Below are 16,675 nucleotides of genomic sequence, written 5' to 3' on the forward strand. Positions count from 1 at the left end.
TCGGATTTATGTAAATATACAAATATATATATATATATATATATATGTTGAATGTATACATATATAAATACTATATATATTTTATATGGTACAGAAAAACAAATGCGAACGTTAATAAACGGAGCTACCTATAGCAGGGTGAATTGTGTGACGGCTGATGAGATCGGAGTCCGTCTCCAGCTGCTGCGAGAAGCATCTAATCCCCTTCGGTTTCTGATCGAGGAGCGAGGTATCTGCTGTGCTGCTTAACCTCCCAGTTGCGTACGAGTTGCTCAGTAGTGTTTTTCTGCATCGCGTAAACTCGTGAATGCGGCTGCGTGGATGTCGATGACCCTCCAGACAGCGCAGAGCCTCAGCGGTCGTTTTTCGACTTCGCGACTAGTCGCTGGTCTTCCTGACACCGCGACAGCAGCACAGATCAAAGCAAGTCTGCTCGGCGCGGCTCGCTGTTTCTCCAGAAAGACAGATCAAATCCGAAGTCGAAAAAGGTTCTCGCCGCAAGTGCCATCGTCGCTTTCACAGAAACTGTGCATGCATGCTGGAAAGGGAGCACATGCTCTCTGTGACCTCGACACCCTGCCCAGAGACTGGACGCCTCAAAAGGGCTTCACGCACTTCCAGCGAACGCAGCGCCTTGAGCTCAGTTTGACGAACTACGCGCGGCCTTCAGAGGCGTTTAGGAAAACTCCAGAAGACTCGAAGTTCGCGGCGCCAACTTCTCGGCATCCTGCCACACAGGACACTGAAGTTTCAGTTCTCCAGCCTTCCTGACTACGCGAGTTCGTCTCAAGAGAAACTCTTCCAGTCCACTTGCGACTGGGTAACTCGGATCGACTCCGCTGCGTGTCTGTGCATCCCTCTCGCGTGAAGCAAGTAGATGCCTGTCAACGCGTTCTTGTGGAGATGCTGCGCGTTCCTCGACGCCTCCCGTTAAAGCTGCGCATAGTGGTGAATCGCTTCTCCTTCATCTGCGAACGTCTGTGAGAGTCGAGCGCGGCGAACGTCGTCGTCCAGCGACGTTCCGTTGAAAGCTGGAACTGGGGTGCTTCAAAAGAAAACGAATGTACAGACCACGCACACAAACAAGGACCAACAAGTCCCGGGAGACTCCTGACTCCTGCCTCCGAGCAGACTGCCGCGCGCCCTCAGTGTCAGGCTTTGCGTAGAAAAGAAAAAGGGTGCATGCAGACGAAACGCAGGAAGGAAAAACAAAGAAAAGGAACTGAGAACAGTCCACCAGCGAAGCAGCCTCCGGCTAGAACATGCGCTACGAAGACGAGCACGAGAGAAAAACAAGCCGAGAAAGGAGAAAGAGGTAGAGACGAAGAAAGGAAAGGAAGAGCATCAATTTGGAACTCCTAAACGGAAAAGAAAGAATACACCTCGGCCGGTCTCTACTTGAAGCGCTTCTGTCTCTTGTACTGTTCCTTTATCTTCGCCAGAGAGCTCCCTGCAAGCAACGCACAAGCACGGACTTTCAGTCTTCTCTTTCACACGTACAAAACATCTTTCTCCCTGCCCACCTTCGCGAGTCAGTGAAGCTCCACTGCCCATTTCAGAGGACAAAAGAGACTCCTCTACGTCCAGAGAACCTCCTGCTTGTGGGGTGTGTACTGATCCCCCCCAGCTGAACGACAGAGTGACAGAGCCAAAATGGCTTTTGTTTCTGGATCCAGATTCCACCAGTTCAGCGAAGCGTAGTGACGAGGGGAGGAGTCCAAGCTCGAATCGTGGCTTCTATTCATGTCATGTCTGCCACCAGACGCCGCAGCGAATGCAGAACGACCGCCCTCGCATTGCGCGAAAAAGTCGATCTGAGGACCTTCTCTATAGTGGCTGCGTTCCTCGCCGGGGATATCCTTTCCCCCGAAGGACTCTGTCTGCTGAGGCGTTGTCTGCTAGCTAACAAAATGTCTGTCACTGGACGCGTTCGCCACGAATGAAGAGGTTTGAAGCTCCCATTTTGTCTCTTTTCTTCTTCCTCGAGCAGTCGCAAGCCACGGTATCTCCCTTCTTGCTGAGCAGGCAAGTGCCTTTCACAGTCCCCGCGTCTCTTGCTGCCCCGCAGTCCCCTCGGTTTCCTATTCTGCGCGATCTCACACTCGGACAAAGAAGTTCCGCCTGCCTCCATTTGTTCGCCTCGCGTTTCCTCTGCGGCGAATCCTGTCGAGGCTGGTCGCCGCGCTTCCCTGCCACTGCCTGCTTCACGCAGGGAAGCTGTGGTTTCTCACCGTCTTCCTCTTCCTCGTCTTGCTTCGCCTCGAGTTCTTCTTCGCTGTCGGCTTCCAAGAAATGTCGAGTCAAGCCTCGCTCTAAACCGCGCGCCGAGTCTGCCTGTCGACGGCGTGTACGCGCTGCCTCGTGTCTCCGTTCGACCGTCTAAAGAGGAAAACAAAAATACGCAGCACATACACAAATACACATACATACACACAAATATACATACACACAAATATACATACACACAAATATACATACACAAATACACATACATACACACAAATATGCATACCCACAAATATACATACACACAAATATGCATACCCACAAATATACATACACACAAATATGCATACCCACAAATATACATACACACAAATATGCATACCCACAAATATACATACACACAAATATACATACCCACAAATATACATACACACAAATATACATACACACAAATATACATACACACAAATATACATACACACAAATATACATACACACAAATACACATACACACAAATATACATACACACAAATATACATACACACAAATATACATACACACAAATATACATACACACAAATATACATACACACAAATATGCATACCCACAAATATACATACACACAAATATGCATACCCACAAATATACATACACACAAATATACATACCCACAAATATACATACACACAAATATACATACCCACAAATATACATACACACAAATATACATACCCACAAATATACATACACACAAATATACATACACACAAATATACATACACACAAATATACATACCCACAAATATACATACACACAAATATGCAAACCCACAAATATACATACACACAAATATACATACCCACAAATATACATACACACAAATATACATACACACAAATATACATACCCACAAATATACATACACACAAATATACATACACACAAATATACATACACACAAATATACATACCCACAAATATACATACCCACAAATATACATACACACAAATATACATACACACAAATATACATACACACAAATATACATACACACAAATATACATACACACAAATATACATACCCACAAATATACATACCCACAAATATACATACCCACAAATATACATACACACAAATATACATACACACAAATATACATACACACAAATATACATACACACAAATATACATACACACAAATATACATACACACAAATATACATACACACAAATATACATACACACAAATATACATACACATACACATACATACACCGTGCGGCGTGGCTACCAAGCATCTGTTGACTGAATTCTGTGGTCCAAAAGTCGACTTTCGGAAACACGAGAGCGACTACCGCTGGATAAGAGACTGGCAACCTCTAGCGCCCGAAAACGCCTCAGATTCTTCCTGCACAAGAACCGCGAACGACGCTACGAAACGAGGCGCTTCTTCCTCCCTCGGAAACGAACTCAACTTTTTTTCGCAGGAAACCGACACCCGCTCTCAGGCGATTCAGTGGCTTCCCGAAACTGTAAAACGTTCGACGTAAACTAATCTCTACAAATGCAGACGTAGAGATACTGCGCAGTGAGTGCAGTGACGCGCACACCGAAGCGCCTAAAAACAGATCGACTTCTCTCTGCCACCCTTGCACCGCGCCCAAGACACACGTAGACACATACATACTTCATATATATATATATATAATGTTTATATTTTGTTTACATTTTGTTTATAAATGTATAGATGTACAGGCACGAAGCGCACTGGAAGTACAACTCGAGCGACACACATTACACCAAGAATATTTGGATACACATTGATATCTAGAGGCAAGCAACATTATCGGCTGTACAGCTGGAGAAACAGGCAATTTAACACATATACATACAAATATATATATATATATATATATACATAAACAAATAATATACATACATAGGTCTACATATAAAAAACGTCGACGTACATATATGCATATATATATATATATATGCATGTAAAATAATATATATATATATATATATAGCTACGACTTACTTTTCGAGTCAGTTGTTCGGCGCGTTCGATCTGCTCTTGAGTGGTCAGAGCGGCGCGGCGTTTCTTTCCATGGCGCATGTTTCTTTGAGTGAAGAATTCTCGGAAATTCAAAAGTTCTCCCAAGCGAACTTGGAACCTCGACTCTGCCCGACAGTGGAGAGTTTTGATGGTTTCACTCTGCACAAAACGTGAAAAAACCGCAAATGCGTCAACACCTGGGGCACACCCCACTTGCGTCGCCCCGGAACAAAATTGAAATCAACCAAGAAAAAACATGCATCCGGCCTCCTTCCGCCTGCGCGCCGACGAGTCGTCCAACGCTGCCTCCAGATCTCGCTCTCTTCCGCTGCCTGGTGGGCGTTGTTCTTTCGTTGCGCATTTGTCTCCATGTCTGTCTGGTGCCCGGTTTTAGCGGCCTCAAGAAACTTCACACATACAGACGTCGATAGAAAAAAGTATACGTTCTACATGTATAAATAGATCGATGTAAATAAATCTACTCATCTCTAGGGGGTCAACTGGCAGAAAGGAAGAAGGTGTGCGCATGCACCCCTGCATGCATGTTCAGAGCGCTTTTGAAGCAGAGCAGAAAGTCGCATTGACACAACGCAGCGCTCCACCCGTGAGTCTGTCGTTCTGTCTCGGGGTGGATCCCGACGTCAACGTGGACCTCTTCGCTTCAGCACCGACTGTCGATTGCGCGTGCGAAGCAATTACGACGAAATTTAAAACACTGCGGGGGGAAGTTGCAAGCGTTGCGTTCCGCCGTTCCGAATTTTTGTGGCCTGCGCGATTCCTATTTTCTACATGGACTGTGCCGCCCGCGGATCGGAGCGTTGGTGGAAGCGGACTGTTCCGGTGTACGTACACTCGAGTTCTCGAAGAACAGTGTCGGATCGCGTTTGACCTGAAGACAGAAAACACTGGAGCAAAACGTGAATGTCTGTTCCTCTCTCCAGCAACATATGTGCAGCGAAGATGCATCTTTTTTCCGCCTTTTCTGGTCCGAATAAAAAATACGAAAACCACTTCGAAAATGCCCGCGTGAACTCGGACGCGCAAATGCGGGGTTCGCGTTGGCAGTCTGCCTCGCAGCTTTAGCAGTTGACTTCAGAGCGCGTGAGTAAACGGAGAAGAACGTCAACGCCTTCGGAGTTCACTGCGAGACTTGTCCACTTTGTTCACCGGCAGGCGCACCAGGCGACCCAGCGAAAGTCGAGGCGAACACACAGGCAGAGATGGCCTTCCGGTTTCGACCGAGAACGAACGCAGATGTTTTCTCACCTGAACGTCGAACATCTGCCGACCAACGAAAAGCGAGTAGCTGCCGTCTCCCCACTCAACAAGTTTACAGTTGGACGCAGGGACTTTGTCTTCAGCCTGCGACAGAGCACCATATCTTGAAAGTCTGCAGGTGAAAAGGCTGCATACGCCGTCAGCCCAGACCTACACGTTCGAAGAACTGAAACCAGAAGGTGCGTCTTCTCCGTCTGCGAAAAACTCCGGCTCGCCCCATCTGAGAACTTCCTCTTGAACCGGCCGGAGAGTCGATTCCAACGAAAGCCGCTTCTTTCCAAATGACCCGCGGTGTGGGGAAACAGGTTCACGAAACGATCTCCCCACAAAAAAAGTTCACCGCACCCTATCTGGCAAGTGTCCCTGCCCTACTCCAAAACATTCTTCTCTCTGGGCATACATTTATATACATATATAAATACATATATAAATATATATATATACATTTATATACATATATATACATATATATATATATATATTAATATCATATGTGTGTGTGTTGAGATGGATAGATGGATGGACAGCGAGGCAGCTAGGGGTAGGAAGGAGACCACACCGAACTACGCGTACCCACAGATAGGATCACATGCAGACTTTCAGGTGGACAAGGAGACGCATGCACCAGCATCCGCGATTCAAGCAGAGTGTGGAGGCGAAGCGAGAAAGTAAACTGCCTCTCGTCTGTCGCTTCCCATGCATGCACAGCTGTGAGTGCGCAAGGGTGGAAACTCGCGAGAGAAGCTGTGCTCTGTTCGCACTGCCTTGCTCTTTCGGCGAAGAACACTGGACAGAAATGGAGACTCGTTTCGCAAACATCTGTCAAGAAACTCAAGAGGAGCTCCTCGCATCGGCTCACCGCCTCATGCTCGCCGTCCTTCTTGCCGCCAGGGTGACCCCATCTGCGAGAACATGTAGCCGAAAGAAAAAAGAAGACGCGAAAACAACGTCGGACAAAACAATCCGAGACTGGAACAGAGAAGGAAAGAGACGACGAGACGAAAAACGGTTGCCGACCTAACCTTCCCTATGCAGCCGTCGTCCGTCCCCACCGTCTCCGCCTCCAAGAAAAAACGAGAGGCAATGCCTCAGACGTCGAAAAATCTGACGTTCCACATCGACAGCCTCTGTCTGCATTTTCTGCAGATCTACGCGGTGTAGGTCCAGCTGCTCAGTGCAGACGCGCTCGAGGCTCGGCGCGACCAACGGTCTCTCCGTCATGGAAAGACGCGCGGTAGACATCCACAATTTCGGATAAAGTTATGAATCCACAGATTTGTCACATCCGATGCAGGCAGAGCAAGGGTACTAAACGCGCAGACGCTTTCACCGGTCTATCCAGTGACATCTTTATTCACGTAGCCACACGCATGTTCAAACACACTAACCGCTATATATAAATATATATATATATAAATATAAATATATAACTATATATGTATAGATGTATATATAAATATATAGAGGGAGATAGAAAGAGAAACAGGTAAATAACAGATAAATAAATAGACAGGTAGGTATCTCTAGGTAGAGAGAAAAGCAGATAGATACGTAGAGACGTACACACAGAGATAAAGTGTATGCATGCACGGATGGCGACAAGCGCATACAGGTAATTCTTCAGAGATCTATGTGAGGGTATAAAGTGAGGCCTTTCGACTCCGTTTCCGACTCTCACTCGATGGTGAATTTGTCGTCCGCACTGATGGCGGCGGAACTGGAGGAGTGAGGGCGCGAATTGGCAGGAGCTCCGCGGACTTTGACCGAAACTGTCGGAGGCAGGCGAAGGACGACAAGCTGCGAGACATGCGCTCCAGAGGAAACACCGTCGTGAGTCGTCGAAGCTCCAGGCGAGATCGGAAGAAGGGAGGGCCAGAAGAGGGAACAGAGAGCACTCGCAAGCAGAGATGAGGTGTACACACACCGGGGGGAAGGCAGAAGGAGGACAGGAAGAACTGAGACGCGCGGCAGCCTGCCAGAGAGGACGCAACTGGACGCGAACTGGGGAGACACAGCAGAGAGGACTTGCGAGATGTAAGAGGAACTGCGGCGACAAGGGTGCAGGGAAAACGCAAGAACACAAAGTCCTCTCGCGGTGCTCTCTGCAGAGAGAGGTCAGTGGCGTTTTCGTACCCTGGCGTCCTTAGTGGAAGGCGGAAGTTCCTGAATCGGCAGCTGGATTTCTTGGTCGTCTTCGCACGGTTCCTCGTCGTCGCTGTGCCGTCTTCCTTCCTCGTCGAATCGGGAGAACGCCTCTTCCTCTCTCGCCAGCGCCTCCTCGCCTTTCGCCGCTGCGTCGTCTGGCTGGGCGTCCGCCGTCGGATCTGTCGGACTGAGGGCGTCTCGCGCCTTCTGTCGAGAGACCTCGAGTTCGTCGTCTTCTTCACCGAAGAGGTCTTCGTCTCTGCCCTCTCCAAACAAGTCGTCCTCCGCTTCGACGGCCTCCGGCTCGAGGTCCTGCGCTTCCGGTCTCCTCTGCGTCTGCGGAGAGTCGTCAGAAGTCGCTTCCTCCTCGCCTGTGTGTTCAGCGACAGCAGGCCATGCACCGCCGTCGAGAACCTCTGGAGACGCATGCGCCGCCTCTTCCATCCTGCCGCAGGTTCCCGGAGAGCGACGCGGGCCTTGCCGGGGGTGTACGTACACCCCAGCCTCAGTGCGGCTGGCGGCGAGCGTCTGGTTTCGCGGGTGACGGCGGCTGAACTTCCGTCGCGCAAGCAGTGGTGAGTGCCGCGATCCCCTCAGGTTTGCTCTTCTTCTATCTCTGCGCAGAGCTGTGCGGCCGTCGACGCAAGGTCGCTTCACGGCGATGGGCAGCGTTGAGTCTCCGGATGCCGTTGACGCGTGTAATAAGTAAACTCCATGGAGAAACGGCCTCTTCGCGGCGAAGCGTCTGCGGAACAGACCACGAAGCACAGTTGGAAAGAAGAGAGCCAGTCGGGAGACGCGTCTCCTCCGCCGTCGGCGCCGGTCGCGGAACAGAGAAGTTCGCGTCGACCAGGTGAGGAAGCAGCGGCGACGTAACACCAGAAAGAGTTCACTGGGTGGATGCCTGAACGCTAGGACGAAGCCGGAAAACGCCTTAAAGCGTTCGTGGCTTCTTCCGAGGAAAACGCGAGAAAGTCGCGCGTTGCTCAGAGACTTTTTTCTCTCTGTGCATGTGCGAGAAGCCGACCCGCTCGCCGGGGAAGAATTGCTGGAAAAAGCATCTCTCGAGAGTCCAAGAGTGTGCAAGAAGTTGTTGTGTACGCTTCAGCAGAAAATCGGTCAAAATGGAGTCTTGGAGAACAAAGGTGAAACCCCCGAAGGTCTGCAACAAGCAGTCGAGCACTGCATGCAAAGACTGTCGCTCTGCTCCTTCCAGGGCGCTGGTGTGGCGCCCGGCGCTTCGTCGTGGAGAAAAGATGATTTTTGTCACTTACAAAGACCGTGTCTAGTTCTCACTTTCTCTCCCTTCGAAAAAATCTAGCTTATAGGCAGAAAATCGACTCGCAAAGAACTCCATCAGCGGTCGCGGACGTCCGCAGAAATTCTCCGAGTTTCGAGTCTCCGCCCGCCGCGGACATCGCCTCCCCTCCCTGGAGTCCGGTCGCCGGCCCTCGCGAAAGCGTCGCACAGTCTTCTTGATTGCTGGCGTTCGTCGTCCCCAGTTTCTCTCTGTTGTTCGACTGTTCCCTCTCTTTCAAGTTTGGCGAAGACACGGGTGACAGAGAGTTCCCTACGGTGCGGAGAGCTGCACACAGCAGCTCCCCAGGCGCCGAGTCTCTGATAAACGAGAGAAGGCGAGAGAGAAGGGAGAGGAGCGCAGAGAAAGAAAGGACGGGGAAGACAAAGAGAGTTTACCTCGGATACGTCCGGCATTTCGCGCCAACCACCGATCAGAAATGCAGTGTACTAAAAGCAGTTCTGCCGACCTTTGAAATTTGATTCGTAATAACCCCCTTCGACGAGTACGCGGGATGCCGTTTTCGCGGACAGCCCGTGAACAAACGCCCTCACACGCACCGGGCGCTTCTCAGCAATTCCAGATATTTCGTTAATTCTCTCGAGACTGCCTCCTTTTCATCCTTGCACAAGCGTCGCTATCGTCGCAAAAAACAGAGCTAGCGGGCTTTTTTTTCTAGACGGCCTCGTCTCGTCCTGCGGAGTTGCTGCTGGGGTATTTGTGGTCTTCGTCGGTTACGTGAATCCAGAAATGCTTGTCCTGTCTCTTGTATCTCTATAGCTCGCGACGTACTTTTAGGATCAGAGCGAAAGAGTTCACTCATGGCACTAGGACGCAGAAGACCGCGTTAGTTTGGAAAGGCTTTCAAGGTCCTTTCTCTTCTTCCTTAGGAGCATCTAAACCACAATTCTCCAGATACATCCAAGACCTTTAGCGGACTCCTTACCTCCGTTTACCTCGTAATAAAAGACTTTCAAATGATAGGTTCCGAGAAAGACTTCCTCCAGCGGTTCAAAGACTATATAATTACCTTTCCCTCTTAATTAAAGACTTTCAAGTGCTAGGTTCCGAGAAAAACTTCCTCCAGCGGTTCAATGACTATATAATTACCTTTCCCTCTTAATTAAAGACTTTCAAATGGTATTGTTCCTGGTGGACAATCAAAGATTTCACGTTTATGGCTCGTGGTAGCGACACTGGAGAGTGTGCGCCGTGAGACTTTTCACCTAAAATTCAGATGCAGATATGTCTCGATTCGGAGGGGAGAAAAGGAGGCCTTTTCCGGGGAGAGTCAAGGCATGGCACCTTCGTTGGTGGATTCATGTTCAGAGATTTCAGGGTGCTCCCGATTTCCTCGCGAACGTAGCCTGCGAGGGGAAGAGACAAACGAAGAAACGCCTTAGCCGCATGCAGCAGGACTGGAGACGCGTGCCGCTAGCGTGAAAGAGGAGACAGAAGGAGGGAGACGAAAAAGGAACGAACTGCACTTTTTTGCAAGCGTCAAGAGAATAAGGTTGTGCGCGGTTTTTTTAAAATCCTTTTCGGTGTGTCAGGGGATTACATGATTTCAAAAGAGCAACGAAGTCGAAGAGTCCACGCGCTTCTGAGCTGCAAAGAGGCAATTTCTTTGTCTGCCTGTACATCTGAGTCTCCGCGAGTCTGCTGTCTCCTGTTTCTTGAGAATTCAACGGCGAATAGAAATACAAATGAAAAAGCGTACGTTTTCCCTGGAGAAAAACCGGACAGAGAAGGGCGTTTGCCTCGTCACAGCATGCCCGGTCGCGTCCGCGCGACAAGCTGTCTCCTTTTCGCGTATAGAGAAGTCACTGTTCAAAAGAAATTTTTTCCTCCGTGGAAGGAGCTTTTTCTCTCTTGGGTACCGTCTCTCGGACTGCTGGTCTCGGCGGAAAGGCACCTTCCTTGTCGGTTTGAGGGCGTCGGACGTCTGCACTCGAGAAAAGAAGTTTGGTCTACAGCAGCGACGCCTGCTGTTAGTGTTTCTTTTCTTCGGCTCTTTTCTGTGAGAGTTCTGCAGCAGAGATGCAATGCGACCTGCATGTTTCTGCAGTTTTCCTGCCTCGCGGATGTTGAACAGTTTTCGACTCCTCGTCGATGCTCCACCGTCGGCGTGAACGGCCGCCGCAGCTGGTTCTTCTTCTGCTTCTTCTTCTCCTTCTTCTTCTTTTCCTTCTTCTTCTCCTTCTTCTTCTTCTCCTTCTTCTTCTGCTTCCTTTGCAGGTCGCGCCCTGCGTCTCGTCGACGCCTTTCGTCTGTTTCGCCTGCGCGTCGGCAGTTCTTTTTTCTCTCTCTTCCGTCCGTGGGCTCGCGAAAGGACGCCCGTTCTCTCTCCCGCTGCTGTGGCTTGCGACACTGCAAGAAGAAGCCGCGAGGATTCAAGTGCGGCGGCACTTCCAGAGCGGACAAAAAGAACTCGAAGCAGTCCTGTCGTCTTCAGCTGCGTCCGGAGCCATGTCGAGACCGTCGCCTCGGCCTCCGGAAGCTGCTTCGCGCCTCGGCGCGCTGCCGACGTCGAAGCGCGTCTCTCTCCCCTCAGTCCTTCTCGTCGAGGCAGACGCTCTCGTCCTCGACTGGGGAAGTTTGCTGCAGTGCCTCCTCCAGGGTCTGCTCGGCAGGAAGCTTCTTGCCGAGGAGACTTCGCAGCTTCTCGTCCCCGGCTCTTCTCTGCTCCAGGTTGGCGCGCGCATCGTCGCCGAGGCTTCCAGTCCGAGACTCTTCTCTGCCGCCGAAGCCGCCAAGTCGCCGCTTTGCGAGGCCGCACTGGGCGTCTCTGTCCAGACCCTCTGTGGACGCGTTCTCGACTCGGTCTCGACCACGAAGGTTCTGCCAGTTGCCTCTCCGAGCAGTGACGAGCGTTCGCCTTCTGCTCCTGGACGTTCGCTGCCAACAAGTGAGGAAACGTCTTCGCAGCCGTTCCTGCAACGCGTCCTGCACGCCCTCAAAACGACGGTCAAACCTCACATCGGGGCGTACCGTTTTCTGCGGGTGCTCTTCCTGCATGTCTGCGGAGACCCCCGGGGACGCGCTCGAGCGCAGCTTCCGCCTCTGGCTGGCGCGGCCGTCAACCGCCGAGCCTCGGAGGACGACGGCGACGAAGACTCTCCTCGTCCTGTCCATGTCGTGCTCTGCACAAGCAACGCGGAGCTGTGGGAGGACCATTTGGCGATGCTAAGGCGGCGCGGAGCCTCCCTGGTCGCAGAGCCGGCGGCAGACAGCCATGCGAGTGCTCGTCGCGACGGAGGCGAGCCTCGCGCGGCCTCCCGCTGCTCGTCGCCTCCCCAGCTGCGCATGCGGAGAGGACGTTCGCCGAGTTCAGAGCTGGACGGCCCCGGCGCAAGTTCTCAAACTCCTGAGGTGTTCACGCGCCTTGTGGACGCGGGCGCCGTCTCTCTCTTCGCTCTGCAACGAGGCGTCGACGCGCTCCGACTCTTCGTCGAGGAGCAAGCGCAGGCCACAGTCTGTGGCGACCGCGGCGCGAGAGAGGCTCGAGGTTTCGCGAAGCGCCGCGGGTCGCCAGGGGATGCGGAGACGGGAGAGACGTCGTCGAGGTCAGGGCGGACAACGAGGGGGAGGGAGGAAGGAAGAACAGATCCGCCGCTTCCCGGGGGACCCTGCGCCGGCAGCCGAGACGCGCGAGGAGGTGCAGCAGTCGCCGTCGCCGCAAAATCGAAGGCCTTCGCGCAGTTCGCCAGTGCAGCAGGTGCTGTCAACAAATATGTTATATATTTATGTATATGTATGTATATAAATATATATATATATATGTATATAAATATATATATATATGTATATAAATATATGTATGTACAGGTATGTGCATGTATAAATGTCCTGGTGTAAATAAGTATGAGTGTGCCTTTGTTGATTTGCGCGCGCTCTTGAGTAGTGGGGAGGACGGCCGCGTCTGTTGGCCGCGTCTGTTGGCCGCGCTTCGGGGGTGCAGCGAAGCGTCGCGCAGAAAGGCTGCGGCGCGCGACAGTTGAGTCTGAGGGCGACCTTCTTCGGCGCCGTGCACTGCCTCCCGCGCTGATGAGTTGCGAGTTGCGAGTCGAGCGGCTGGAAAGAGTTGTCGACCGAGCCAAGACGAGAGGACGCCTTCCACGTCGCCTCGCCGCTCCCTTCCTGTGCTCGGGTGTGTACGTACAGGGTTCTCCCAGTCGGTGCCTCTTCTGCGGCGAACGCGGCTCCATCCGTCCGCTGCGACGCGCATGAGTGCATGCAGCGCCAGCGAGTTCTCCACAGCGGCGACGACGCCTCTGTCTGCTTCGGTCGAGACCGGCGATGTGAGTTCCCCCGAGAGACGGCGCCTCTCCGGTCTGAGCACACCGTCGTCACCCGCTGCGCGTGATGGGTCGTTGGAAGTCTGCGACGCGATCCACCAGGCGTCCAGCCGAGCGTCCACCCCCGCGGACTTCCGTCCTTGCTCGCGGTGCGGTGGCCGCGCAGCCGAGGACTGCGACCCGGTTGAGTTCGAAGACATGCAGGCATCTTCGCGTTCTCTCGCGCTCTGCAGCGCATGTGACGAGGCGTTGGAAACTGCTCTTCTCGACAGCATCGACGACGTCGACTTGCTGCGACTCTTCCATCCTCATGCATGGAGCCGACCTGTGCATGCGCAAGTGGAACATCCGAGTTCCCTCGTCTCCACCTCCTGCACCTACAGTCCCGTCGCCCCGACCCCCATATCTGAGAAATGCCTTCCACACTCTTCTTCGTGTTCTTCTTCGTCTTGTTCTTCTTCTTTTTCTTCTTCGACTTGTTCTTGTTCGTCTTGTTCTTCTTCTGTCGCAACCATCCCCGCGAGCGACATGCGACTGCTTCGGAGCGGTCTTCTGCAGCCTCCGGTCTATCCAGCGAAAGTTTCGCCGCTTGGCTTCGCCCGTCCAGTGCCTGCGACTGGCGTTTCCGCCGCGTCGCGCAGGTCGAGGTCCACGGGACGTCGGGACTCGAGGCCGGAAGTGGAGGCGGATGGAGACAGATGCTGGCAGGTGAGCTGCGCAGCCTGTCGCTGCCTTGCAGCCGAAGAAGAGGCTGCGCTTTTGGAGGCGCAGGACGGACGGGAGAGCGCCAGAGACGCCTTGCGAGAGGCGGGCGCAGACTGCAGAGAAAAGCCGAGCGAAGCTCCGACGACCCCCGCTGCATGCGCTTTTCAGGACGCTGTGGGGTCTTGGGAGGCCGCGGCGTCGGGCGTCGACGCTTGGGGCAAGTCTGTCGAGTTGATGTTTCCTGTGTTGGTCACGGGAACAGTTGTCAAGGGATTCGGACGAGGAAGTAAGATGCTTGGAATTCCGACAGCAAATGTTCGGCAAGCAGTGGGTCCTGTGGTCCTTCGGTGCGCCGAGGCCGAGGCGCGCTGGCGTCGGACTGCTCGAGAGCGGCTGACGCGCTCGCTGGACGGTTCTGGAAAAGAGACCGAGACCCGATCGCGCATGCAGGAAGCAGAACAGACAGAAGAGAAGGGAGGTGGAGAGCGAGAAGAAGGAGAGACCGGTTCGGAGAGAGAGAACGAGGACTGGGTGAGGGAGGTGATACGAACGTCACACCCTGTAGCACTCTTCCCCGGTAAGGCTCTGCAGGTCGTTCGTCTTCGTGACATGGAGGCAGCGCCCACAGCCGGACAGACGTTCGAGGGAAGGAACGTCGAGGGAAGACAGAGTGACGCGCTGTCCTCTCCTTTTGCGTACGCGTGAGGTTTTTGTGTCTCGCCTTCCCTTCCAGAGGAAGTGTTGGAATCCCTCGAAGTCTCCTGTGTTTCACTCCACGCGTTTCTCTCTAGCTCAGAATGGGGTGGACTGTCGAGTTTCTCACCTAGTGCTTTGTCTATCTCGTTTTTCGCGCATGCACATGTGGATATTTCCTTCTGCAGGCGTCTACTACGGATGGGCTACGCTCCACCCTTTGTCGCTGGCCAACGCGGGAGGCGAAACAGAGCAACATGAGATCGATCGCAACAACGCGAAGGTCGAGCGGAAGGTCGAAGTCTTCAAGACGGCGATGTCTGTGGGCTACAATCCGTACTTTGGGAACACTTCGGTGACCATTGTAAGTTTCGCCTGCATGCGTTTCAAGGGATATCTTCAGTTTCTTCAAGTTCCGCCGCTCTTTGTGCATTCTAACTGCTCTACGTCCCTGCAGGCTTACACACCTTGCCGAACGTTGTGTTTTACCTGCACATGTTCACGAGCGATGCGAGACGTTACTCGCGCGACTGGAGACGTTCGAGGGGCGCGTCGCCTGCAGAGTTCGGCGCGAAAATCAATTTCGTATGTGGATCCGTGGTTCTCGTTCTCGCTTCCCCTGATTTCCTTCGAATCGAAAAACGTCGCGATGACTCGACTCTATTTCTGCGGTTGTTGCAACATTCTGTGTCGTAGCGCATGAAAGCACTGGACTCAGAAAGGCCTTCCAAACTGTGAACGCGGGGAGTCCAAGTCGAGTCTTCTGTGCTCCCAAGGGAAAGGCTGTTTGGGGGGTCAGACATGTTTTCGAACTGCAGCGCTGAAAAAGGATGTCGCTTCTCGAAGGCGACGGAGCGCGTAACGTGTACTCGAGACCGTGAATTTGATGCATGTGTTGAAACGTTTAGGTGAGGTCTCCGAGTGAGACTCCCCTCGAGTTCGTCTGAAAATGTGACAAGCGACACCGGTGTGCTTTCTCGAGCTACGTGGGGTGGCTGCTCTTCATTCCACAGTGTTTTTTGCTTGCAACTTTCGGTTTCTTTAGAAGTCCCAAGTGCCTGTGGTTCTCGAAACAGAGTTGTTCGTTCTTCTTGTAGGCATTTTCCACGCCTCTCTGGCGTCTTGTTTTCAGGAGCCTTACATCTACCACGAGTTTGACGAAGACTTTGTTGGGAGCCCGATCACGGTCTTGGTCACAGGTTTCCTCCGCAGCGAGGCTGCGTTTTCGTCCTTCGGTGAGCGCAGTGGAAGAGATGAGGCGAGTCAGGTAGCTCTGTGAAAGTCCTTTTTCACTTCTCCACTCGACTTGCGTCCAGGTGTTGAGCAGGCGATCCCTCTCCTCACTTGAGACCGTTTTTCAGCGGACGCCAGTTCCGCGTCAGGCTGCAGCTGTGCGGGTCCGAAGCTGCGGCGAGACAGTCCGGTGTCTCCAGCACTGCAGCCCTCACACAGAAATTCTTCTGTCTGCAAGGAGACACCACGCTGTGAAGCCGCTCCCGAGTTTACAGCGCAGCAAGGCCTGGAGCGTTCGTGTCGCTTCTTTCTGCAGGTCACTTGATTCAGGCGATTCAGAACGACTGCGAAGTCTGTCGAACTGCCTTGGATCACCCGAGTTTCCTTTCCTCGAAACGCCTGCTCGAGGTGCTGTGTCAACACAATGACGACCCGCCACACACTTCGAGTCTCTGAACGGAGGCGTCGCGCGATGTCTCTCGGTGTAACTTCCAGAGTACGGAAGCGAGACACAAGAGAGTCGCCGGCGCGTCTTGGTGTCACAAGGCGCTTCGAAACGTCCAGGTTCCGGAACAACGCCTTCCAGGAGGTTCTGCCCTTCTCGACACTCACTACTAGACACGAAGAGAAAAACTGCTTTCTCTGAGGAATGGAAAGTTGTTTCCACACGCAAACCTGTTCGGTGAATTCTAAACCGCAACGCTTCTCGCTACGCGAGTAGCAGGCGCTGAGCAGT

At 52.4% G+C, this 16,675-nt stretch overlaps 2 protein-coding genes across 2 annotated transcripts; one reads left to right on the forward strand and one right to left on the reverse strand.

Moving 5' to 3' along the window:
• Positions 1–103: 103 nt before the first annotated feature.
• LEO1 (Paf1/RNA polymerase II complex component LEO1) lies at positions 104–8,890 on the reverse strand. The gene is made up of 8 exons (XM_002370942.2): positions 7,702–8,890; positions 7,247–7,365; positions 6,428–6,470; positions 5,557–5,652; positions 5,141–5,179; positions 4,273–4,449; positions 2,232–2,379; positions 104–1,450 (listed from the first exon to the last, which is right to left on the reverse strand). The coding sequence occupies exons 1-8, from the start codon at positions 8,155–8,157 to the stop codon at positions 1,395–1,397; spliced, it is 1,134 nt and encodes a 377-aa protein (XP_002370983.1). The 5' UTR covers positions 8,158–8,890; the 3' UTR covers positions 104–1,394.
• Positions 8,891–10,518: 1,628 nt separating this feature from the next.
• Positions 10,519–16,647, forward strand: TGME49_216740 (riboflavin kinase). The gene is made up of 5 exons (XM_018779747.1): positions 10,519–12,728; positions 13,175–14,590; positions 14,895–15,070; positions 15,839–15,941; positions 16,256–16,647. The coding sequence occupies exons 1-5, from the start codon at positions 11,123–11,125 to the stop codon at positions 16,393–16,395; spliced, it is 3,441 nt and encodes a 1,146-aa protein (XP_018635261.1). The 5' UTR covers positions 10,519–11,122; the 3' UTR covers positions 16,396–16,647.
• The last annotated feature ends 28 nt before the right edge of the window (positions 16,648–16,675 follow it).

The sequence above is a fragment of the Toxoplasma gondii genome, chromosome XI (genome assembly GCF_000006565.2).
Source record: "Toxoplasma gondii ME49 chromosome XI, whole genome shotgun sequence".
Classification (NCBI taxonomy): Eukaryota; Apicomplexa; class Conoidasida; order Eucoccidiorida; family Sarcocystidae; genus Toxoplasma; species Toxoplasma gondii.